The 26,867-nt window shown below is 35.0% G+C and overlaps 1 protein-coding gene across 3 annotated transcripts; it reads right to left on the bottom strand.

Annotated features, from left to right (window-relative positions):
• Positions 1-1,319: 1,319 nt before the first annotated feature.
• Positions 1,320-26,867, bottom strand: LOC103235590 (UDP-glucuronosyltransferase 2B20). 3 transcript variants are annotated; one of them, XM_037989383.2, is made up of 7 exons: positions 26,526-26,803; positions 26,080-26,171; positions 24,249-24,397; positions 21,075-21,206; positions 12,253-12,340; positions 11,089-11,308; positions 1,559-2,052 (listed from the first exon to the last, which is right to left on the bottom strand). In XM_037989383.2, exons 1-7 carry the CDS (start codon positions 26,801-26,803, stop codon positions 1,773-1,775), a joined length of 1,239 nt encoding a protein of 412 aa, XP_037845311.1. In that variant the 3' UTR covers positions 1,559-1,772. The 3 variants fall into 3 exon arrangements, with proteins under 3 accessions (XP_007996754.1, XP_037845311.1, XP_037845310.1); XM_007998563.3 differs by having other exon boundaries at positions 1,320-2,052; positions 26,080-26,867; XM_037989382.2 differs by lacking the exon at positions 26,080-26,171 and having other exon boundaries at positions 24,249-24,393; positions 26,328-26,803.

Genomic DNA, 26,867 nt, shown 5'->3' with positions numbered 1-26,867 from the left:
AGAGCTCAAGCACTCCGCTGGGAGAATCCTCCTTGTCAGGATCCACTGTTCTCTTCAAAGCTGGCAGGCAGGAAGGCTTAAATCTGCTGAAGCTTTGCCCACAGCTGCTCCTTCCCCCAGGTGCTCCGTCTCAGGGAGATGGGAGTTTTATCTATAAGTCCCTGACTGGTGCTGCTGCCTTTCTTTCAGAGATGCCCTGCCCAGTGGGGAGGAATTTAGAGAGGTAGTCTGGCCATAGCCACTTTGCTACGCTGTGGTGAATTCTGCCCAGTATGAATTTCCTAGGGTCCTTAGCACTGTGAGTGGAAAACCACTTACTCAAGTCTCAGTAATGACCCCTCCCCCCACCAAGCTTGACTGTCCCAGGTTGACTTCAGATTGCTGTGCTGGCAGCAAAAATTTCAAGCTAGTGGTTCCTAGTGTGCTGGGCTCCATGGGAGTGGGACCTACTAAGAGACACCACTTGACTCCCTGGCTTCAGCCCCCTTTCCAGGGCAGTGAATGGTTCTGTCTCACTTGGGTTCCAGACACCAGTGGGGTACAAAACAAACAAACAAAACAACAACAACAACAACAACAAGAAAACCCCTGTAGCTAGCTTGGTGTCTGCCCAAACAGCTGCCCAGTTTGGTGCTTGCAACCCAGGGCCCTGGTGGTGTTGGCAGAGCAGGGAATATCCTGCTCTGTGGATTACAAAAACCACGGGGAAAGCATAATATCTGGGCTGGATAATACAGTCCCTCATGGCTTCCCTTGGCTATGGGAGGAAGATCCCTGGCAATGCAGAAACGCCCTGCCTTCTGCATTGGTCCCACTGAGAGCTGCAGACAGGAGCTGTTCCTATTCAACTATGTTGCCAGATCTCCATCTTCTGGAAGTTTTAGTGTTTCCAGTCTTATGTTGCCATCTTTCATCCATTTTGAGTTGATTTTTGTGTATGATAAAAAATAAGGGTTCAATTTTTTATTTTTGCTTGTGGAATCTGGTTTTCTCAGCACTAGTTTTTGAAGAAACTCATCTTTCTTCATTGAGTATATTTGAGACTCTTGTTGAAGATCAGTTAGCTGTTTGAGGCTCTTGTTGAAGATCAGTTAGCTGTATATATTCATGGATTTATTTCTAGGTTTTGTAGTTTGTTATGTAAATCTGTATCTATTAATGTGGCATAACATACGTGTTAATTTTTGTATGTTAAACTATCTTTCATTCTAGGAATAAACTTGCTATGTCTTTTAGGAAAGAAGTGATGCTAAGTCTGATTGCACAGTAAAAGCCAAGCAACACTACTGGTATTGCAATCTCAAAAGAAAGAGTGAGACTTTTTACATAATTTAATTCTTGAAGATTTCACTGGCAAAAGTAAAAACAAAAATTCTGCTCAAAATGAAGCCAAAATGTTCTGAGTATTTGCAAAACAATGTTGATACTATGAGTGGAGTTCTTAATGTTGTTGTGTTCAAATACAATGTGTGAAACATAATGAAGCTCAATGACTTTTGCGTGTAACTTTTGGATTAGAATAACAAATTTCAATATGAGCCCATAAGGTTTTATATTATTGTCATTTTTCATAGTTTAAAAATCATTGACAGAGAATAATTCCAACTAAAGTACATATTAAATCCCTGGAAAATAAATTTTGACTTAACAGGATAAGTTGTGAAAAGATGTTTTGTCACAGGAAAAAGGAAATCCTCCATTTAAAACCCTCCATGCTGGAATAAAGGAGGAGTCCCATCTTTCGGTCATTCCACTTCAGGCTTTTGATATAACTAATCCCATTTCTTCTTCTTTCCTGTTTTGGCAAGCTTTCGGAAGCAAAACAGGCAACATTTTGTGATGATAAATATCACAGTTGCCACGCAGGCCAGCAGGAATGCTATCACGTCCAAAGAGTGGTACTGGATCCAGGTGAGGTTGTGAGCTGCGACCCGAAGGTGCTTGGCTCCTTTGTGGCGCATGACAAACTCAATCCAGAAGACTGCTCGATCCAGGGGCTTCATTGGTTGATCATGATGAATTCTTGATAATTTCATGGCATTTTCTTTATAGCTGAAGGATGAACATAAAGATATCAACATTAAAAGTAAATTTATTGCTTAAAGCATATCAAGTCTATGGACGGTCTTTGAAAAGTGTCACACAAATGATTCAAAGTGTCATTGAATTGACATAAAATTTGAATGTTTTAATGTATGTAATTACAGAAAGTTTGGTTTTTAAATAGGAATTTTATAATTGACAAATACCTTTAAAAATGAAAAATGGAATTTTAGGTGGGAAAGTTAATGTCTTTCTAGAACAGAAAATATTGTGAGCCATTCTAAGTGCCATAAGTAAGATAGTGGAAATGGAATCTGGGAATGATCATTTTGGTATTTTCAATTTTTTTTTTTTTTATTTTTTTGAGACAGGATTTTGCTCCATTACACAGGCTGAGTGCAGTCACATGATCATGGCTCAGTGCAGCCTTTCCCTTTTGGTCTCAAGTAATCCTCCACCTCAGCCTCATGAGAAGCTGGGACTACAGCTGTGCACCACCATCCCTGGCTATTTTTTTTATTTTTTACTTTTTTAGATATGAGGTCTTGCTGTAGTACCCCTACTGGTCTGGAACTCCTGTGGTCAAGTCATTCTCCTGCCTCTGCCTCCCAAAGTGTTGGCCCTACAGGCATGAACCACTGTGCTCAGCCCATTTTGATATATTTAAAGACGAATTGTGTCACAACTGGTGAAATGCCTCCTAACTAGTTTCTCAGCTTCTACTCTAATCTTCTGTCTTCTATCGTATTCCCCTTCTACTAGCCAGAGTATTTTCTAAATTAATATCAAATTATGACACTCGCCTGTTAGGATTTCTATCTAGTTTCTTGTTACATTAAGAATAAAATCCAGGCTGGGTGCAGTGGCTCAAGCCTGTAATCCCAGCACTTTGGGAGGCCGAGACGGGCGGATCACGAGGTCAGGAGTTCGAGATCATCCTGGCTAACATGGTGAAACCCCGTCTCTACTAAAAAATACAAAAAACTAGCAGGGCGAGGTGGCGGGCGCCTGTAGTCCCAGCTACTGGGGAGGCTGAGGCAGGAGAATGGCGTAAACCCGGGAGGCAGAGCTTGCAGTGAGCTGAAATCCGGCCACTGCACTCCAGCCTGGGCGACAGAGCAAGACTCTGTCTCAAAAAAAAGAAAAAAAAAAAAAGAATAAAATCCAAATCTGTCTTTGCTCTAGAGAACTTACAAAGGCACCTACTTGTCTTAACACCCCCTGTACACTGTCTTCTAGAGACAATGGCCTTCTGTTGTTCTATAAACTCCTGAAAATGTTCTCACGTTAGCCCCTTTACAGATTTTGTTCCATATCTCTCTCATTGAGCATTCTTTCTTACAACTACTTGAGGTTTGCTTTCATTTCTTTTTGAGGTTTCTCTTTAAATGATACCTCTTAGAGAGGCTTTTCCTGGCCACACTATAGGCACCCATAGGATTTCTCCAGTGCTTCATGCTTAATTTGCTATTTGATTTCTGAAACTTTAAAATACGCTATATATCTTCTACAATAAAACTTTGAGTGGGAAATACATAGGATAAATGTATATACACTATGTGACTGTCTCAAAATTTTAAGATTATCTTAAACATTATCCCAGAGTGAAGACACCAATTTATCACAAACTGCATAGAAGAACTCTCTTCTCCTGGGCCATTTTAGTCACTACTTTTATCCTCAAATTAAGTATCAACCTGAATTCTAATATCATAGATTAATATTGATTGTTTATATAATTGAATTAAATAATACAATTCTTTTCTATCTTTGTTTAGTAGTTGTTTAACTGCACTGGTGTAAAGTATTCAGTTGATTGACAAAGACGACAGATGATCTCTTCATTTTATGATTAATGGATATTTGTGTGGTTAACATTTTTTGATCCTACTAATAATTATGGTATTAAGATATATGTATATTTTATTAGGTGTACATATTTATTCATTTTTGTTGGATGTATACTTGGAAGAATAGTTGATGAGAGAATGGCACATTTATAATTAGAATTTTTTGTTGACTGAATTTAAAAAAATATTTTTTATTTTAAAGAATTAGAGATTGTTTTTAGTTATCAGTTTTTGGATTTATAATTTATTTCTAGTATGACTAGAACATATAATTTTTATGAATTGGAATCTAATACAATTTACTTAGCGTTTATTTATGGCTCAGAATATGCTCAATTCAGGTAACCGTCTATTTCATATAATCTTTTTACTTTTTTGAGACAGAGTCTCTCTCAGTCACCCAGGCTTGAGTGCAATGGAGCAATCTTGGCTGACTGCAATTTATGTTTCCTGGGTTCAAGTGATTCTCATGCCTCAAACTCCGAAGTATCTGGGACTACAGGTGGTCATCCCCCACACCTGGCTGAATTTTGTATTATTAGTGGACACAGGATTTCACCCTATTGGCCAGACTGGTCTCGAACTCCTGATCTCACATGATCCTCCCACCTTGGCCTCCCAAAGTGTTGGGATTATAGGTGTGAGCCACCACACCTGATCTCCATATACTCTTTTAAAAATATTTATTTTCAGTATACACACACACAACCAGAGAGATATATATGGATACACATACACACATATATGTGCAATATATATACATATGCACACAAATATATAAAACATAGGTTACATTTAATTGTGTAATTCAAATGTTTTATCTCCTTAAATAAAAGATTTCAAAGATCATTATTTTGTCTTTTTTTTGGTCTGTTTAAATTTAATATGAGTACTGGTAGTTTCACTTTTTTGTTTTTTTTTGAGACGGAGTCTCACTCTGTCACCAGGCTGGAGTGCAGTGGCACTATCTTGGCTCACTGCAACCTCTGTCTCCTGGGTTCAAGTGATTCTCCTGCCTCAGCCTCCCGAGCATCTGGGACTACAGGTGCACATCACCATGTCCAGCTAATTTTTGTATTTTTAGTAAAGATGGGGTTTCACTATGTTGGCCAGGAGTATGGTCTCGATCTCTTGACCTCGTGATCTGCTCTCCTCGGCCTCCCAAAGTGCTGGGATTACAGGCGTGAGCACTTTGGGAGGCCTGATTGGTTTGCATTTTTTTTTAAAACAGTTTTATTTTACTTTAAGTTCCAGGATACATGTGCAGAATGTGCGGGTTTCTTACATAGGTATACACGTGCCATGGTGGTTTGCAGCACCTCTCAACCTGTCATCTAGATTTTAAGCCCCTCATGCACTAGCTATTTGTAGTGATACTCTCACTCCCCTTGCATGCCCCAAATGGCCCTGGTGTGTGTTGTTCTCCTCTCTGAGTCCATGTATTCTCATTGTTCAACTCCCTCTTATGAGTGAGAACATGTGATGTTTGGTTTTCTGTTCTGTGTTAGTTTGCTGAGGATAATGGCTTTGAGTTTCATCCATGTCCCTGCAACAGACATGATCTCATTCCTTTTTATGGCACATAGTATTCCATAGTGTACACATATCACATTTAATTTTTAAAAATGTTTTTATTATACTTTTAAGTTCTAGGGTACATGTGCACAATGTGCAGGTTTGTTACATGTGTATTCATGTTCCATGTTGCTGTGCTGCATCCATTAACTCATCATTTACATTAGGTATATCTCCTAATGCTATCCCTATCCCCTCCCCCCATCCCACAAAAGGCCCCAGTGTGTGATGTTCCCCTTCCTGTATCCAAGTGTTCTCATTGTTCAGTTCTCACCTATGAGTGAGAACATACAGTGTTTGGTTTTCTGTTCTTGTGATAGTTTGCTGAGAATGATGGTTTCCAGCTGCATCCATGTCCCTACAAAGGACATGAGCTCATCCTTTTTTATGGCTGCATAGGATTCCATGGTGTATATGTGCCACATTTGCTTAATCCAGTCTGTCACTGATGGACATTTGGGTTAGTTCCAAGTCTTTACTATTGTGAATAGTGCCACAATAAACATATGCGTGCATGTGTTTTTAAAGCAGCATGATTTATAACCCTTTGGGTATATACCCAGTAATGGGACTGCTGGGTCAAATGGTATTTCTAGTTCTAGATCCTTCAGGAATTGCCACACTGTCTTTCACAATGGTTGAGCTAGTTTACAGTCTCACCGACAGTGTAAAAGTGTTCCTATTTCTCCACATCCCCTCCAGCACTTGTTGTTTCCTGACTTTTTAGTGATCGTCATTCTAACTGGTGTGAGATGGTATCTCATTGTGATTTTGATTTGCATTCCTCTGATGCTGAGTGATGATGAGCATTTTTCATGTGTCTGTTGGCTGCATAAATGTCTTCTTTTGAGAAGTGTCTGTTCATATCCTTCACCCACCTTTTGATGGGGTTGTTTTTTTCTTGTAAATTTGTCTGAGTTCTTTGTAGGTTTTGGACATTAGGCCTTTGTCAGATGAGTAGATTGCAAAAATTTTCTCCCATTCTGTAGGTTGCCTGTTCACTCTGATGGTAATTTCTTTTGCAGTGCAGAAGCTCTTTAGTTTAATTAGATCCCATTTGTCAATTTTGGCTTTTGTTGCCATTGCTTTTGGTGTTTTAGACATGAAGTCCTTGCCCATGCCTATGTCCTGAAAGGTTTTGCCTAGCTTTTCTACTAGGATTTTTATGGCTTTAGGTCTAACATTTAAGTCTTTAATCCATCTTGAATTGATTTTCATATAAGATGTAAGGAAGAGATCCAGTTTCAGCTTTTTACATATGGCTAGTCAGTTTTCCCAACGCCATTTATAAAATAGGGAATCCTTTCCCCATTGCTTGTTTTTGTCAGGTTTGTCAAAGATCAGATGGTTGTAGATGTGTGGTATTGTTTCTGAGGGCTCTGTTCTGTTCCATTGTTCTATATGTCTGTTTTGGTACCAGTACAATGCTGTTTTGGTTATTGTAGCCTTGTAGTATAGTTTGAAGTCAGGTAGTGTGAGGCCTCCAACTTTGCTCCTTTGGCTTAGGATTGTCTTGGCAATGTGGGCTCTTTTTTTGGTTCCATATGAACTTTAAAGTAAGTTTTTCCAGTTCTGTCAAGAAAGTCATTGGTAGGTTAATGGGGATGGCATTGAATCTATAAATTATCTTGAGCAGTATGGCCATTTTCACAATATTGATTCTTCCTACCCATGAGCATGGAATGTTCTTCCATTTGTTTGTGTCGTCCTTTATTTCATTGAGCAGTGGTGTATAGTTCTCTTTGAAGAGGTCAGTCACATCCCTTGTAAGCTGGATTCCTAAGTATTTTATTCTTTTTGAAGAAATTGATGTATCACATTTTCTTTTTCTGGTTTATCATTGATGAGCATTTGTGTTGGTTCTATATCTTTGATATTGTAAATAGTGCTGCAATAGACATACATGTGCATATGTCTTTATAGTAGAATGATTTATATTACTTTATAGTAGAACAATTTATATACCAAGTAATGGGATTGCTAGGTCAAATGGTGTTTCTGGTTGTAGATCTTTGAGGAATTACCACACAGTTCTCCATGATGGTTGAACTAACTTACATTTCCACCAACCATGTAAAAGCTTTTGTATTTCTCCCCAGCTTCTCCAGCATCTGTTGTTTTTTGACTTTTTAATAATTGCCATTCTGACTGGCATGAGATTGTATCTCATATGCTTTTGATTTGTGTTTCTCTAATGATCAGTGATATTGAGCTTTTTTCATAAGTGTATTGGCTGCATAAATGTCTTTTTATGAGAAGTGTCTGTTTAGATCTTTTGCCCACTTTTTGATGGTGTTGTTTTTTTTTTTCTTGTAAATTTTTTTAAGTTTCTTGTAGATTCTGGATATTAGACCTTTGTCAGAGGGATAGATTGCAAAAATGTTCCCCCATTCAGTAGTTTGCCTGTTCCCTCTGACGATAGTTGATTTTGCTGTGCAGAAGCTCTTTAGTTTAATTTAATCTCATTTGTCAATTTTGGTTTTTGTTCCAATTGCTTTTGGTGTTTTTATCATGAATTTTTTGCCCATGCCTATGTCCTGAATGATATTTCCTAGGTTTTCTTCTAAGGTTTTTATGGTTTTGGGTTTTACATTTAAGTCATTAATCTATCTTGATTCAATTTTTGCGTAATGTGTAAGGCAGGGGTCTAGTTTCTGTTTTCTGCATATGGCTAGCTGGTTTCCCAGCACCATTACCATTTATTAAATAGGGAATCCTTTCCCCATTTCTTGTTTTGTCAAGTTTGTCAAAGATCAGATGGTTGTAGATGTGTGGCATTATTTCTGAGGGCTCTGTTCTGTTCCATTGGCCAATATCCCTGTTTTTGTTCCAGTATTATGCTGGTGGTTTAGTTACTGTAAGGTGTAAGGAAGGGATCCAGTTGCAGTTTTCTTCATATGGCTAGCCAGTTTTCCCAACACCATTTATTAAATAGGGAATCCTTTCCCTAATTGCTTGTTTTTGTCAGATTTGTTAAAGATCAGATGGTTGTAGATGTGTAGTGCTATTTCTGAGGCCATTATTCTGTTCCATTGGTCTATATATCTGTTTGGTACCAGTACTATACTGTTTTGGTTATGTTCTTGTAGTATAATTTAAAGTCAGGTATCATGATGCCTCCAGCTTTGTTCTTTTTGCTTAGGATTGTTTTGGATATACTGGCTCTTTTTTGAATCCATATCAAATTTAAAGTAGTTTTTTTTTTTCTAATTCTGTGAGGAATGTCAATGGTAATTTGATGAGAATAGCTTTGAATATATAAATTACCTTGGGCAGCATGGCCATTTTTACAATATTGATTCTTTTTATCCATGAGGATGGAATGTTTTTCCATTTGTTTATGTGCTCTCTTAATTCCTTCAACAGTGGTTTCTATTTTTCCTTGAAGAGGTCCTTCACGTCCTTTGTTAGGCACATTCCCAGGTATTTTATTCTCTGTTGCAATTGTGAATGGGAATTTATTCATGATTTGGCTCTCTGCTTGTGTATTATTGGTGCACAGGAATTCCTGTGATTTTTGCATATTGATTTTTGTATCCTGAGGGTTTGCTGAAGTTGCTTATCAGCTTAAGGAATTTTGGAACTGAGATGAAGGGATTTTCTAAATATAGAATTATGTCATCTGCAAACAGAGACAATTTAACTTCCTCTATTCCTATTTGAATACCCTTTATGTCTTTCTCTTGCCCAATTGCCCTAGTTCACATTTAAATCCACCATCTTACTCTATATATATATTTTATTTTCTAACTTTTTAAAAAAATTATTCTTTAAGTTCTAGGGTACATGTGCACAATGTGCAGGTTTGTTACATATATATTCATGTGCCATGTTGATGTGCTGCACCCGTTAACTCATCATTTACATTAGGTATATCTGCTAATGCTATCCTTTGCCCCTCCCCCACCCCACGACAGGCCTCAGTGTGTGATGTTCCCCTTCCTGTGTCCAAGTGTTCTCACTGTTCAATTCCCACCTATGAGTGAGAACATATGATATTTGGTTTTCTGTCCTTAACCTGTTTTATGTTTCTTTGCTTTTTAACTTTTTTGAAGTATTTTAAATCATTTCTTGTCTTACTAATTTTTTGGTAAAGTGTTTTTAATGTATTTCCTTAGCTGGTACCACCTTACATCATAATAATATTTGTAGGACTAGCAGACTCTGAACTGATGGTAGCTGGTCTAGGCATAGCATTTTCCATATTATTTCCTTTGGATTATGGATAAATTAAGTATTACATATTTATTTTGTCAATATTAAAACCTTTGTGTTTCAAAAGGCATCTTCCAAAAAGTAAAAAAATCTATCTGTCCATAGTGGAAGAAAATATTTGAAAATCATATATTTGATAAGGGATTGTATCTATAAAGTATAAATAATTCTTACAAATCCATAATAAGATAAATAGAAAAATGATAAAATGTTCACAAGATTAAAATAGAAATTTATCTAAGGAATATGTGTGAATGGCCAGTAAGCACATGAAAAGATGGTTAACATCTTCAGCCTTAAGGAAATGCAAGTGAAAACCATAACGAGAGACCACTTTACACACACTAGAATGGCTGTAATAGAAAGACAGGTGGTAACAAGTGTGGGGAGAGTGTGAAGAAATTAGAGCCCTCATATCCAGCTGGTGGTAATGAAAAATGATGCAAATACTTTGAAAAACAGTTTAGCAGTTCTTCATGAGCAACAATTTCCCATACGCCTCAGCAATTCCACTGCTAGTGTCTCCTCAAAAGAAGTAAAAACATATTTTTACACAGAAACTATGTATAACAATGTTCATAAGTGCAAAATTGGAAAGACCTAAAATGTCCCTGACCTGATAAATGGGTAATTTTGGTATAAACATATCAAAAAATATTATATAGAAATAAAAATGAATGAGTTCTGATACATCCAACAACATAAAACTAAAAATGATTATGCTAAGTGAAATAAGTCATTTACAAAACACCATAAATTGTATGATTTCATTTATATAAAATATGTGAAGAGATTAATCTATTGAGAAACAAAGTAAGTTGGTATTTTTCTAGGACTAGAGGTTTATTGGGAATAACTTCATGCATTATGAGTTCGTTTATGAGTTCATAAAAATGTTCTTTAGGGTTGTGGCTTTGTAACTATGTAAACACACTAAATATATTTAGATTTTAAATTTTAGTAAATGTTATGCTATGCACATTATAATTCACTATCAAATTTCTTAAAAGAATGATAATAATAAAAAGAAATTTTTGAGAAAGAATACATTCATACTTTCAGAAATTTTAGGTATTGAATTGAAATATTTTATCATATTTCCATAGTTACACTATTTCTTTTTATTGTGTATTCTATCATTAAAAATATTTAAAATAATTATCTACATATCTTTAATTTTTTTAAAATTTTATAATTCATTGCAGTCATTGGTGACCCATTAAATCTATGGGGTTGAAATGTAACTTTGAAATAACTGTCTGGTGGAAAATAAGAGCAGATTTTACATTGGTTAAATCACTTCAATCCCTTCAAAATTAGTCTCTTAAAAAAAGGTTAAAACTCATATTCACTGTTGACAAAATAATTTATAAATACCACCTGGTCACAAAATTTTAATACTCACATAGGATCATTAATGACCGACTTCAATGCATTGAGCAAATCTCTACTTGACATGGTCCTGATGTCCACACTGAGGGCTGCTCCCTTGACTTTCATGTGAACAATGTTATCATGTTGATCTGCAAACAAGGGAATGCCCACCATAGGGATCCCATGGTAGATCGCCTCATAGATGCCATTGGTTCCACCATGAGTTATAAAAGCTTTGGTTTTGGGATGACCTAAAAGTGGATGAATTTTAACAAAAGTATTAATTGTAAGGCACAAGAATTCAATAAGAAATGCACAATATAAGGAACTTTAAGCAACAGTGTTCCCTAGGTAACATTCTACCCACAAAACTGCATTGAAATTGTTTTCAAATTTCAGAGGAAGAAGCACCTACTTCTGCTGGAAAGGTAAGTGAATGCTACATGAAAAGGTCGTGGTGTGTGTGTCTTCACAGTGGAAATATAAATTTAAAAGATTGCCAGGTGAACAAAATGAAAAAGCATATTCTTAACTAAAAAATTTAAATGTGCAAAAAAGAAAAGTATAAGATTGGGTATAAAAGAACATGGTCTCTCAAGTGTTATAAAAATGCAGTCACATTTATGTATTTAAAAATATTTAAATACTTAAAATATTTAAAATATTTAATTTTTTTTTTTAAAAAGGCAGAAGAGTAGTACGCAGTAGGCTGGAGGTGGTGCTGAGGAAGGACCGGTTACACAACATCATGAAATGTGTTATCACTTTATGATAAAGATTGGTGATTTATTCCCATAGAAAATAGAGGTACTGGTAATAGAAGAGTGTCTGTTATTTTTCAGTGCCTGTTGAAATAGCCCTGCAGTAGGGGAAAGAACAGATGTAAAGCTGTAGAAATAGGAGACAGACAGAAAATCCAGGATGTTATTTAAAACCTGTGAGAGGTAATTACACCTGAATAAAGAGATTTTTATTCTGACCGTAAAGAATGTGAGTGTATATAATAAAATGTCAACTACTATAGTGTATTCTTTTTATACTAAGACTGGAAAATAAATGTAAAGTAGTTAAATTTGATTTTTTTTTTTTTTACTTTTCTGATAATAAATGTTAAATATGTTTGTTTTATATTGAACTATTATCACTCTAATTGACTGGTACTAATATATTCAGTATTTGTTCTCCAGAGTCTTACCAAGAAGGTCATTCTGGGGTAACCACTTGTACAGTCGAGTATTGGAGCCTAAAGTATTTGGCTTCTTGCCATCAAATTTCCATAGAACCTGTTAGGGTAAGGAGAATATCTTGTTAAATGAATAGAACTCTAAAAATATAGCGTGTGTCAGAATTCCGAACAGATTAATAATCAGTTAATCCATATAAAAGATGAAAAAATAAGAAGTGATGTCAAGTAATGAGAACTACTAAAATTCTGAGGTAAGGTGAACAACCACATTTAATGTCTTTACTTTTATAATCAAATTTGTATATAAAGAAATAATGGCGTTTCCAACATAATAGCTAGACACATGAGATTGTGAAAGGAAAATAAAATAAATCTTGGCATTCCAAAATCTATGCTAAAGGACAAAGTTAAGCTGCTCAGGGCAAACATACCTCCCATTCTATTCAAAGTCACCGCTCAGCTCACTGAGATAAATGTATATCTAATTGCCTCATTGGAGAGGCTAATCAGAAACTCAGAGGAAGTCAACCATTTGTCTCTTATCTACCTATGATCTAGAAACCCCTTCCTTGCTTCAAGTTGCTCCGCCTTTGTTTCTGGTTGTCCCCCATTTCTGGACTGAACAACTGGTCATCTTATATGTTGATTGATGTCTTATATATCCCTAAAATGCATAAAACCAAGCTGTCACTGCACCACCTTGGACACATGTCATCAGGACCTCCTAAGGCTGTGTCGTGGGTGCACATTTTTAACCTCGGCAAAATAAACTTTCTAAATTAACTGAGACCCGTCTCAGATATTCAGGGTTCACATTTTGGTAACCATGAAGAGATTGTGAGTGGAGGTTCCCTGACCTTTGACAAGTGTCCTATCAGTGCTTGGTACCAGCCTGAGCTAATTTTATGGCTCAAAAAAATAAGACAATTGACTGAGGTCTGGGAGCAACCCCTCCAGAGAATCCTTGATACCCCAAAATTCAATCAAGATCTAAAATTTATTTTGCTGTCCAACTCCTTTTTTTTTTTTTTTTTTGGAGTTTTACTTGCTTCCTACAAGAAAGGAAAGATTTCCTGTTTCCATGACAATGGAAGGCAGGTAACTCTATGGAGTTTGAGCTGGCTCCCAGGAGGGAGGATGAGTTTGAGGTTTCTTTCCTGCTTCTAGGATGGCAGAGGGCAGTTTTAGCCTGAAACCCATCCTTAGGTAAATAGTTGAATTGGGGTTTGTCTTGGTTAATGTTTAACAACTAGCCGGTCTTAATTTCTCCTTAACATTACAATGCTTAGTGATCACATTTTTGAGAGTATTTTTTTTGTACATTCCAGTATTTCTCCCATCAGATTTGATGAACTTTACCTGACTTGATCAAATCTGAGTGAGAATTCCAAATTGTGGGTAACAAAGCCTGTCTAATTTGGCTAAAATTCTATGCAGATGCAAAAGAGAAAACAAAACAAAACAAAACAAAACCTAAAAACCATGTGTTTGGTTTCTGTGTTTGCTTGCTGTCTTAAAAAAAAATGTTCTTTTGTTTACTTTTCTTCCACCCTATACTTCCTTTCGCCTTTTGCCATTTGCAGTACCAAAAATCTAGAGAAGGCTTCTAATGACTTGAACTCTTCTAAAGAATTCAGAACAAAAGCACCACTCACCCCTTTGGGGGTGTTCTGTTTTCTTTGTGGAGTTTCAAGAGTTGTGGGCAGATTTTTGCTGAGGTCCAAAGCTTTGCTTTCCTATGTTGAATGACCTGATCTCTTTGGCTTTGAGATTACCACAGATTATCTAGTACTGTGAGAGGATTTTGCCTTGGCATGTGTAATGGCAGATGAGAGTTACAAAGTAGGGAGTGGTTGAGTACGGTTTACAGGAAGTGGTATTGACCGTTGTTATTTTTTTCCTCCTAGGAAATTGTTGTTTAAGAATCCTAATTCTAGTTAGGAGATGCATTGTTAAGGGTCTCCTCTATTGTTTTTATTCCCAAAATTAATCTCTATTTGGCTTGTCTGTTTGGATTTGCGTGAGAAACTGAACTGTGGTTTACATAGGTAAATGAAAGACTGAGTTTTCTCAGCTCCAAAGAGAAAGGGCATTTGCTCCTCCCAGTCATATGTCACCCCTAAGTGAATGAGGGCCTTGTGGGAGTGTCTGGGGGTTGACCCCCTATGATATGGAGTGATCCTGCAGAGAAATCCCCAACAAAAATTAACTTTTTTTTAAAAAAAGGCTAGTCCAGGAGACACATATTAGGGTGTATCACCCCACATTTTGAGCCCTCTCAGAGGTCATAGACCTCTGGAGAGAGAAAATAAGACATGTAAGAGGGTGGAAACAACTCAGTGGTGACACACTGTGGAGTACGGCCCACAAGCAGCACACATTGATTCACCACACGTAAACCCTAGGCCACAGTTCAGTTCCTCCTTTTAAGAAAAAAAGTGGAAAACAATTTAAGAATGAGGAGAAAACAAGAAGAATGACCCCCTGATATCTCTCGGTAGGTTTTATGACACCTGTACTTGGCAGAGTTTATGTAAAATGAAGGTAATATGGTCTTTGTGCACATATACATTAAGAAACCTAAAGTTGTCCTGCAAACTATAGAGTTCCTAAATTCTCTCTTTTTAAAAAATTTTCTTTTCTTCTTGCTTTAAATTTGCTTTTATTTTTCTATTAAGATAAAAACCACTGTTTGGATTCAACAGGCTTTTTTCTGCAAGCTGGTGATTTTTTTTTTAATCTCATGGCTAAAGTTCTGAAATAAAAGCCATAGAATCTTTTGTGTATGTGTGTGTATATGTGTTTGCATATATTTAAAAGGCCATTATAATTTCTATAATTTTATGTTTAATTGGCAAGTAAATCCATTTTATTTTCCTTCTAGCACATCAATTTTTTTCTCTCTGTACCTTATGATGTAAATTTTGTTTTTTGATTTTCACCTGAAGGGTTTCTTTTAATATGCAAATGTAAGACTATTTAGCTTACAACTGCCTTTGGTGATCAAGTATTCATACAGATTACCTATTGAAACAGGTTATCAAGAATTTGAAAGTTTAATATGGCAAAAAGTAGTTTTTATATATCTATAAGATGTACTTCTGTTGGCATGCTTAATACATCTATGTATTTATGTGTTTTGTACACAATATATTTTACTACTGAAAATATATAAAAGAGCTCTAATTGGCATAAGAAAATAAAAGTGTTTGAATTAAATACTTTGCTAGAAAAAAAGACTAGTCAAATGCTTTTTCAAGTTTATGTAACTTAAATAAAATCTTTTATAAATAAGTTTACAATTATATAATACTAGAAATATCTTAAGAACTGCCAGCATACATTTTTGTTTGCATTTATTAATCAATCAGTTTCATACTTATTCTTGCCAAATACTTTAAGTTGTCAAAATTTGACATAGGGGTTACAAAACTCTAACCAATCCCAAAGCAGAATGATCTTTGTCTAATTTTTAATAAATAAGAAAATAATTGGTTTAATGAAAATAGCTGCATATTGAATTAAGTTAGATTATCATAACTTCTAATCTTACAGCCTTAAGCAATCTAGTCCACAGGCAGTAAGGTTTGTTTTGGGAAAAGACTGTTATCATTTTTTATTTCAAAGCTAAGCTATAAACTAAGTTCCTCCCTAAGTTAGTTTGGCCCACACCCAGAAATGAACATGGATAGCTGGGAGGTCAAAAGCAAGACGGAGTTAGTTAGGTCATATTTTTCATTGTCTCAGTTATAATTTTGCAATGGCAATTCTATAAATATAAATGATGACTATCACAGTTTTCATAAATAATCTAGGTAAATGACTAAATAATTAGGTAAATGTGATGGGATAAATACTTGTAGACAACCTCATAATTTAGAATCTAAAGTTATATTAAATTAAATAATAGATATTTCATTGTTTGGGTATTTTTCAAAAAAAATTGGTAGGAAAACATTCTTTCTAAAAAATAGTGTGTATTTTTTAAAAAAAGGTGAAGAAGTGTTGTCTAAATCAAAGCTTGTTTAAAAGTTATGTATAAAACAAGGTAAAAAAGGAAGCAGGAAATAAGAGAGATGTAAAGAAAATTATAAAAATAAAAAGCATTTTTTCTTTGTAAAATGTTTGAAGAGAAATAATTTTATATGAACAAGAATCTTGTATGGTAAATTTAGTTCTAGAATAAAATTATCAGTTGTGTAAGAAAGAAGGATGTTCAGGACAAACCAGAAAGTCCAAGCATATCATGAATGATCTGTGTAAGTCACAATAAGAAGATTTAAAAAACTTTTGTATGATCAAGTTGTCTATAATTAATCGTTTTTCTACAGATGGGACTTGATCTAATAAAAGCACTATGACTAAATAATTGGTTAGGATAATACAATTTTCTTAAGGGATTGATTTACTCTTAAAATATTATAGGAGATTTTATTTTTTTTAAGCCAAAGTTTAACTTTTATTGTATCTCACTGTTTTTGGTTTTCTGTCCCCTTTTGAAGGGCGTGAAATAGTAACACTCTTCTTCAACTCATTTTCAACTGATATAAGTTTTTTTCCTCAAGTTCTGTTTGTTGTGGCATAATGCTAACAGTGTTTTCTAAAAGATATTCAACTCCTCAAGGTCCAGGGACTATCACAGAAGACGTGGGTGTGTGAGATTGCAAGAACTGATACTGAGTGATAAAATAAGTTCAGTTTATCTATAAATTAATCATGAACATCAAAGGCACACTAATGCATGACCAACATATGGGCCCCTGTGTCAGATTAACAAGGTTTTCTTGAAGAATAAACTGACTTCTTAATAAAGATTATAAAGGTTATGAAAGGCTCAGGAAAGTTGTATCTTATGGTCAATATTATAATTTTATAGATTGTTCATAAAAGTTTGAAAAACAAGCTTATTTGACTTCATGCTGTTTTATTAGGGCTTACTGTTTGGAAAACTGAGTCTTCTCTCTCAAAAGATGAAGATTTTTGTCTTTTTTTGAAATCCGTGAGTTACCACTTTAGTCAAATAGATGATTTATTTTACCTGTGATATCAAGTGTTTTAAACTTTTGATATTTGACAAATTTTCCAAAATCAAATTATAAATTATGTTTTTTTCTGACCTAAGTAATCCTTTAAGTTATTAGTTTCCCTAAAGTCCAAAAATGACATAATTTGGCTTATTTGGTATAAAAATCATTCAGGAAACATTGTCAAATATGAAATGGTGTTTGGTCTTTTTGAGCTATATTTATATAAATATGTTGCTGGTATGTCTTCCAAAATTATGGGAAACTTCTATAATTCTGATATGACTTAGTGTGTACATTATCGGTAATAATTATATTTGTTATGTTAAATTATTGTGTGCCACAGAGGTAACAAATTTCGTTGTCCATTATGTCTTTGACTGAGGCTGCCCTAAAACTTTGTCATCCACAGACAATTGTTGTCTCACTTTGGTCCTCTTTAGAAGGTGGTTTTATAATCAGCTATAAAATTCTAACAGGTGCTCTTGAATAAAAGTTTTTATAATTTTGGAGGTTGTGACATTAGAATAGAAGAAAAACTTTCAGGACTCATGGAGAACTAAAATATTCATGAATATCAAGCAGAACAGGAATTAACTACATGGACTGAACTAATAGAAAACTAAAGTAATCTTTTTGACTTTGCTGAAAACATTGCTGATCCTTTGTTTCATTTTTTTTTAGAGTCAGCAAGGAATCTTTTTTTGAGCTGTTAACAGCTTTTAGCAATTTAATATACTTCTATGAACAAAATTTAGAACATATTTGTTTCCCTCTACCTGATTTCTTCAGAATTTGGAAACTATTTGTGAGTATTTTTTACTTTTGTCCATGCAATTATTTGCATAAGTGCAATAATTATCTATTTTCATCTATTTTCATTTATAAAAAAACACAATTGGAGAAACTGGTTATTTTACCAAGGCTTTCACTGGAATGGTGTGCTTTCCTTTAGGGAATCAAACTTGACTTATGGAGCCAACAAAAGCCTCTTGGGAAAACTGGCCTCATACCTTCATCTATGAGTTCCTTACCTGTGGTAAACAAAGAATGTAACTTTCTGACAGGCCCAGGAGCTCCAAGTTTATTTTGGAATCCCAAGAGTACAGGACTTCACCCAACCCATAGGTATTTATTTGATGGTACAAATCTATGGCTTGCCTCAGCTTTAAAAATGTCCTACCTGGGATTCTTTCTATAAGACAAAGTTCCATCAAAGTCACGTTAAAAGCCTATGTAAATAAAAAATTATTCTTCCTCCTCTGTATACAAATAATCAGGCCAAGTATAATAAAGCAAATCAGTTCTACCATGGTTTGTCTTTAGTCTTTAGTCAAATTGGGAAACTGAAGAGAGAAAAATTATGTTTCAAAAATTACAGTACACCTGTTGTTAGAGTCTAGTCTTGCCTAATGTTTTTTTTTTTTTTCAATTTTTAATACAGAATTGTCTAGAGTTTGGACTGAATTCTAATTTTTCATGACTACAAGTCTTCAAAATAGTGTCTTCAGATATTTTTCCTCCCCCCTCACCATCTTTCCTAATTTGGAGTCACTGTAAACTAAGCCATGCTTTCATAAAGCCCTACAAATTAAGCTAGACAACTTAAACTTCAGAAGAAAATAACAGCAACCAATTTACATACATAATCCACTCTCATACCTGCCTACTGATTTATGGGCTTCAGAGTAATGTGACCTATATTAATTTTATAGAATTGTTCTTATGTTTGTTTTTGTTTTTCTCTCTTCCTTCCTTTATTTCGTCTTCATAGGACATGAGACTTCACAACCTACTAAAAATGAACTTTCCTAATAACTCAGGACCTGCTTATCTAGGAATAAATCATCCTTGCCATTAGACATCAGATGAAAACCTGACTTCAGAGACTTATTTTCTTCTAAAATGCTTTCTCTAAAAGATTTTTTTTTTTAAAGGGGGGAAATATAAAAGGAAAATAAACCTTGGGGCCCCAGAGTCACTAAGCTAATCACTGCCTCCCATTCTATTCAAAGTCATCCCTCTGCTCACTGAGATAAATGCATATCTCATTGCCTCCTTTGGAAAGGCTAATCAGAAACTCAAAGGAATGCCTCCTCCCTGCTTTAAGTTGGCAAAATAAACTTTCTGAATTTACTGAGACCTGTCTCAGATATTTGGGGTTCACAAGATTATCAATGAAATATTCAAATATTTAAGAATTTTTAGACAGTCTTAATTCTTGTAAAAAAAGTAGCAAATTAGTAATAACCTATACCTTTATTTTACATACTTTATACTAGCTGTAATCTTCCAAATTTAATATAAATTTATTAATTTTTGAGTGATATGAGAAAAATTTACTTATATCCACTTTTCTACTAATCATAAGTTATTTTATGAATTTGACATCATTGATTACAAAAGACTAAATCTTTAAACTGAACCTATGGTGAGAAATAAATCAATGCTACATATGTAGTATGTGTAATTTCTTTTAATTTACTAATTATCAAGTGCTACTTTCAAGAAAAATTTCAAGTGGCAGCATTTTACACAAATTCAGACTATTATCAGTATTGCTACTTTTGTAAATGCTAACAATGTAGGAAAAAGGAGCCAACTGATAATTCGTGATTAACAATACAGATGCTGAAAATGTATAAAATTGTATTTTGCTACATTTAGCTTAACTGATCATTCACACTTAGGTGATGCCCTGCATAACAACGATGGCACTGAGATATTGTCAGCTATAGCCAGTCATTACCATGTCTAGTACCAAACTAAGGTACTGATTTCAGAATTCCCAAGCAGTCTTTATAAACAGGAGTAGAATTTACAAATGTTGACCTTGTATTTGATATGGGAGTGTTAAAGTAACTGTGTTTTCAGCAAAACCATAGGTTTTGGTCATTCCATAGGTCATTCAGAGAGGGCTATGTGAGATAAGAAACTAAAACGTAAATTGAAAATACACAAAGATTGCAGGTATATGCTATAGATTAGAAAATAAGTTCCTACCATGTTTATTTATATTTCTTGCTCCTTCCTCAATCTGGAGAAGGCACTAATCTGATTCTTAGAGCGTAGTCTTTGTTGGGCCCATTTAATAATGCACACAGTCTCCCCTAAAAGCAGGATTCTATCTCCATTCTTTCCATTACAGTTTTCTGCTTAAGACATTAGCAGCACCCAAGCCAGCATATCAGACAAGTTTTTCTTTTTCTCTAAATCTATTTGGCTAGGTGGGTACCTCCAGAGTAGTGGTTTGTCTGACTAGGACATTATTTCACTAAGTGGTACCCTGAACAGAACACTAAATAGACCTATTCCAATGCATGGGAAGTAAAAGCAGCCAGATTGCTTGGGAAGCCGAAGATGTATGATGCATTTCAAACTTTTTTCAATACCTGCTTATTGTTATTATGATAGTAGAGTAACTTATTAAAATGTAACTGCTTTTTGATAATATCTACAGTATATACACTACCTTCTAAAATCCTATAAACCAGAGGGAGCAAATAACAGGGCAGAATTTAGTGATTTCTATGTACATGCCTACAATACCATAATACCAAACTTCACTAGCACCTCTTAAACGTATTTCCTTCTGATTACAATATTAATGCCAACATTATTATCAAACAAAATCTCTCTCTTTATGATTTTAAGATCTTCCATATATGCTTTTGTTTTGAACAGATGTTTGAGATAATTAGAATATCATAGCAGTTAAATTTTCAGGCAGAACATTTCTGTAATAGACTTTTGAAGAGTTAACAGATTCATTTAGGAGCCACCCACAATTAAGGCACTTTATCTAACCTTTTGTGGGATCTGGGCAAGGGCTGATGCAATCATGTTGGCCCTTTCTTCTGACATGTTACTGATCATTGACCCCAGAGAAAACACCACAACACCATTTTCTCCAGAGCTCTGGACAAACTCTTCCATTTCCTGTGAAAAAAAGAATTTGTTCTATCAGAAAAGAGCAACAGCACAGAAAACACTATTGACAGGATTGTTACAAACATCTAAGGAGAGAAAGTCAGAAGCTATTGGAGTAATTTTTTTAAACTGACCCAATCATCCAGTTTCTTTGAAAGATGTCTAATATAACATATATGGAATCTTTTATGCAAATTTGTGTAAATATGTTTGCATATGCATGTATGTATGTGTGTGTCGGGAAGAATGAAACAAAGCTATGACACTGCAGTAGGAGGAGATAATGCTAGAAAATATGACACCCAGACTCTTTATTTATAATATTATAACTACTAACATAGGTTATTGGAAGGTGGCTTTACTTGGCTTTAATTCTTTTTTTTTTTTTTGTAGTTCTACTAAATCTCTTGTATTTATTTGGTACAGTTTTATTTTATTTTACTTTTCTGTTCAGTTCTTTTAGTTAGGAGTCATTGGAGCCATTACATGACTATGAGCAATGAGGAAAAGTTAGTTACAATAAGAATGATTTTATATCTACATTTCTTTAGCTTCTTTAGCTCTCTTTTTTTTTTTTTTTTTTTTTTTTTTTTTTTTGAGACGGAGTCTGGCTCTGTCACCCAGGCTGGAGTGCAGTGGCCAGATCTCTGCTCACCGCAAGCTCCGCCTCCCGGGTTTACGCCATTCTCCTGCCTCAGCCTCCCAAGTAGCTGGGACTACAGGCGCTGCCACCTCGCCCGGCTAGTTTTTTGTACTTTTTAGTAGAGACGGGGTTTCACCGTGTTAGCCAGGATGGCCTCGATCTCCTGACCTCGTGATCCGCCCGTCTCGGCCTCCCAAAGTGCTGGGATTACAGGCTTGAGCCACCGTGCCCGGCCAGCTTCTTTAGCTCTCTAACCCTTAATATTTCACTTAAAGTTAGAGTTTCCTAGACTTACCCTACTACCGCTCACTACCTCTGAGCACCCCCCCCAACAAAAAAACCTTAGAAGCTGAAGTATAAGAATCACTGACATTCAGCAGTCTGGTATTGTGGTTTGGAATTTCTGAGAAATAGTTCTGAGAATTCCATTTATAATATAGTATTATATACTATATAGTTACATAATTGAGTGATCTTATTTCTCAGGTCATTGTTTAGGTATGACTCTGACATCTTTTGTCCTGATATCACACTGTGAAATTGATGCGCTGATTGGTAACTGAATGTGAGGGACCCTCATCATCACTTTGCTGTGTCTCACAGGGAGCAGTTGCATCACAGTGGGAGAGGTCACTAGGCCTTTCTCCAGTGGAGACCTGCTCACCCTGTAGAGTAGCTCCCTCACACTATATGAAGCTCCTGGTGAATATGTGTTTGCTTAGAAATGATTGAGAATTATTCTGACTTGTGTTTCCTGATGTGTTCCTGTTTTTAAACTTAAATCCATTCTAATTCCACATCATTCAATGTATTCTCACACACACACGCACACACACACACACACACACAAAAAAAAAAAAAGAGAGAGAGAGGAGGAGAAAAAGAAATGTAGACCCATACATTTCCTGGATATCATATCAAAATTGTATACCCATCTTTTTGTTGCTGTTGTCCCTTTTGTTCTAAATTCTTTCTTTCTCAGTACAATAATGACCAACCCCTTCTATCATAACAAATATACTTTCTGGTCCTAATTATTGGGGGTAAATTTCTTTATAAAACTGTTTACGAATAAAAAAAGAAATTCTAAAGTATGTCAGTGCAGACCAAATATTGGTATTTTTGAAAAATGTAATTCAACTTTATGATATCTTTTTTTTTTTTTTTTTGAGATGGAGTATTGCTCTGTCATCCAAGCTGGAGTACAATGATGCAATCTTGGCTCACTGCAACCTCTGCCTTCTGGGTTCAAGCAATTCTTCTGCTTCATCCTCCTGAGTAGCTGGGATTAAAGACACCTACCACCACAACTGGCTAATTTTTCTGTCTTTAGTCGAGACATGTTTCACCATCTTGGCCAGGCTGGTCTTGAACTCCTGACCTTGTGATCCACCCACCTTGGCCTCCGAAAGTGCTGGGATTACAGGTGTAAGCCACTGCACCCAGCCTGACATCAGTTTTAATTGGAGAGTCAGTGTGTGGCTATTAGAGATAATTCACTAGGCATCCAGGAACTCAGTGTAATTGCAGTTGCCTGTAGCCACATTTAGTGTAACTTGAGTTCAATGTTTTGTCTCATTCACTGCAAAAGCCTTCTTCATCCACCCAGTATGGAAGTAATAAAATATTTGTTTATAGACAGATCAGCACTGATCTCATTCTGTGATGTCTTTAGGAAAGTAATGGTAATAGAAGATCAATGTAAGTAGTCTTGTAAAAGTGTGAAAATTTAGAAAAAGAAAATAATTTTACCCATTTCTCTGTCTAGAGATATCACCAACTTAAAATGAGTACCATTTCATTATAGTTTTAATTCTATTTATATAACTCAATGTACACACATGATGCTTATTTAGAAAATTTTAATCTCATTGTATATGCCTTTTCATCTTACAAAAAATTGTGATCTTGTTCTACTCATCATTTTGTTTCTTAGTTTCCAACTATACCTGTACTATGGTTGACGATGTAATTAAACATTTTTTTGAAAAAGCGATTGTAATGGCATGGCATGCACATTGTGTAAGTTTTTAACCATTTCTTAATGTAAGATATTTGAATTATTTCCAGAGATTTTTAAGTGGATATTTGCTACTAATATTGAATCTTACCATCATGATTTATTCTCTGTACAGTTTCATGTGAATATATTAAAAGGAAATGCCTATATGCATTTTTAATCAACCCTTTTTTCAAAATCTCCCTAGTAATCTCTTCAGTCTTTAATGATAATAACATTCACATACTTGTGATAGTGTAGAGATATATAATTTTCTAATGGCCAATCCTTTTTTTTTTTTTTGACCTCCCATATTCCCCCTCACTCTGAGTTAAACACTCTGAATGAAAAATATCCTGCCATTCCTTCTGAAAATGTCAAGCAAACAAATCAAACAGGAGTACATTACCTTAGGCAGGGGTTTGGCTGGTTTACAGTGAAGTCCTCCAACAAAATCAACATTTGGTAAGAATGGGCGAGGAAATTCAAAATCCCAGTACGTTCGAATGAGCCACATTTCAGCTTTCCGCATTGTCTCAAATAATGTAGTGGGTCTTCCTAATGGAAAAAACAAAACAAAACAAAAGGTAGCTAACACAAGAATTGTTATTTGAATATGCAGGTATTTTCCTGAAAGGACTTGGAATGACACACCAAAAGATATATAAAATGTCTGTGCCTTGATAAAATATATATACATACATTTATATATAGTCATAATTTAATTTTTATGTATCGCATATGTTGTTCATATGTATATATAAGGAAGGCAAAGTATTCAGAGATCTGTAAGAATTACATCTTTAATGTAACATCAGTATATTCACAATCATAAATAATTATTAAAATAAGTCATTAATACGGTTTGGCTGTCCCCATGCAAATATCCTCTCATCTTGAATTATAATTCCCAAAATTCCCATGTGTCCAGGGAGGGACCAAGTGGCAGCTGATGAGATCATGGGGTGAATTCCTCCTTGTTGTTTTCATGATATTGAATGAGTTCTCATGAGATCTGATAGTTTTATAAGTGTCTGGCATTTGCCCTGCTTGCACCTCTCTCTCTTGCCGCTAAGTGAGAAGATCCAAGCTTGCTTCCCCTTAGCCTTTTGCCATGATTCTCAGTTTCCTGAAGCATCCCAGCCATGTGGAACCATGAATCTATTAAACTTCTTTTCTTTATAAATTACCCAATCTCAGGTATTTCTTTATAGCACTGTGAGAATGGACTAATGTAGCCACTATGAACTTAAATACACATTTGTCCTCTCTGAAGCTGCAATAGTAACAAATATACATTTAGACAACTCTTTCAGTTCCACAATTAATTCATCTTACCCATGAAAATACCTTTCCAGGAAGTACTCTAGTCTCTACAATTTATTAAGCTAGTTCCTTGATCCTTGGTTCTCCAAGTAAACCATGAGATTTTTTAGAGTAACACTGAAATCTTCATACTACTACATCTTGGTTCATCTTAAGATCTTACTATAATTAGATTTTTAAAATAAATACATTTACAAATGAGAACTAAAAATTTTTCAGAATTTATTGACACAGAGATATGTGCTCTTCCTTAACTTGGCCCATATTTTATTTGATGGAGAGATGCAGTTTAATAAAATACAGATTGAAACTTAGATGTTCACTTTCAACAAGATTTCAGTTTTTGAAAGAAATAATTGTCAAGCTGTTAGTGAAGGAATATATAAACATTAGAAATCTCAAGTTTTAGTCTTCTGTTTCTGGAGTAGAGTCACTATATTTCTTAACTGTGAAGGAATTCTTGTTATATGAAAAAATTTTATTTTCTAAATGAGAAAACTGAGGTATTCAAAGGGAAACAAATTCCTCAATCCTGCATTGCTAATTTTTCTAGAAATATGTGTAAATACTAAACTTATATGTCTGCCTTCATGAAGATGTTTTTTGAGGTATCTATTGACCTTTTTTAAGATGAAAAAATGTATAGCAAAATGATACATGATGAAATCATAAGCGCTTTACATTGAAGGTTTATGATTCTTTGGGTGTCCTGTAGTAGTGATGGCCCCAGGGTTCTAATTGATTCTATAAAGTCAACATTCTATAATATTTTTGAGATCGATAGATCATCTTACATTTGCAATTTGTAATTTCCCTTAAAAACACTATCTTCTGACATAGTATTTGTATAAGCTCACCTTCAAAGGCACAGAAAAGTTAGGACTTAATAAACACTAACTGGACACATGACTTACCTAGAACTTCACTGTAAAGCTGGTCCCACTTCTTTATATCATATATTTGAAACCAAAAGTCGAAATAAAGCTTATGTATCATATTTTTTATCCTCTCTGTGAAAGTCATTTGATCACTTAATTCTGACATAACAACAGGTACATAGGAAGGAGGGAACAGAAATCCTCCACCATTCTTCTCAAATGTGTAGCCAACAGTGAAGCGGAGGCTGTACACAAAGGGTATGTTAAATAGCTCAGCCAGTAGCTCCCCACAGGGATTAAGGGCATCTGCCAGAATGACATCAAACTTTGACTCTTGTAGTTTTGTCATAAGCTTCTTGTTCAAAACTGCATCTTTACAGAGCTTTTCACTATAGTAATAATATTCCCAACACAATTCTTGTAGTTTTGAAAAATATGACAAAAATGTACTGTTTGAAATACTATATGTCCAAATATCGAGCAGTTTCATAAGAGAATCTTCCATATCATTTTTAGTTAAAGATGTAGGATAAACTTCAAATTTAATAGCAGATGATTTACTGTCATTGACAAAAGTAGAAGCCGAGGATGTCAACACAGTCACCTCATGACCTCTCCGAACAAGCTCTTCCAGAATTGTCTTCATATTTATCCAATGGCTGTATTCTGTGGGCCACACCAGCACCTTTCCACAACTCCCAGAGCTAAAATAACAACTGAGCTGTAACAGCAGAAAGACTGACGTCCATTTCAGAGACATCCTGGTCTCATGCAATCCTTCTTTTCCAGTTGCTGTTTCTTTTTGTCATTTCTCATACTTAAAT

Source organism: Chlorocebus sabaeus, chromosome 7, assembly GCF_047675955.1.
Source record: "Chlorocebus sabaeus isolate Y175 chromosome 7, mChlSab1.0.hap1, whole genome shotgun sequence".
Taxonomy (NCBI): Eukaryota; Metazoa; Chordata; class Mammalia; order Primates; family Cercopithecidae; genus Chlorocebus; species Chlorocebus sabaeus.
This window is presented reverse-complemented; position numbering and strand designations above follow the sequence as displayed.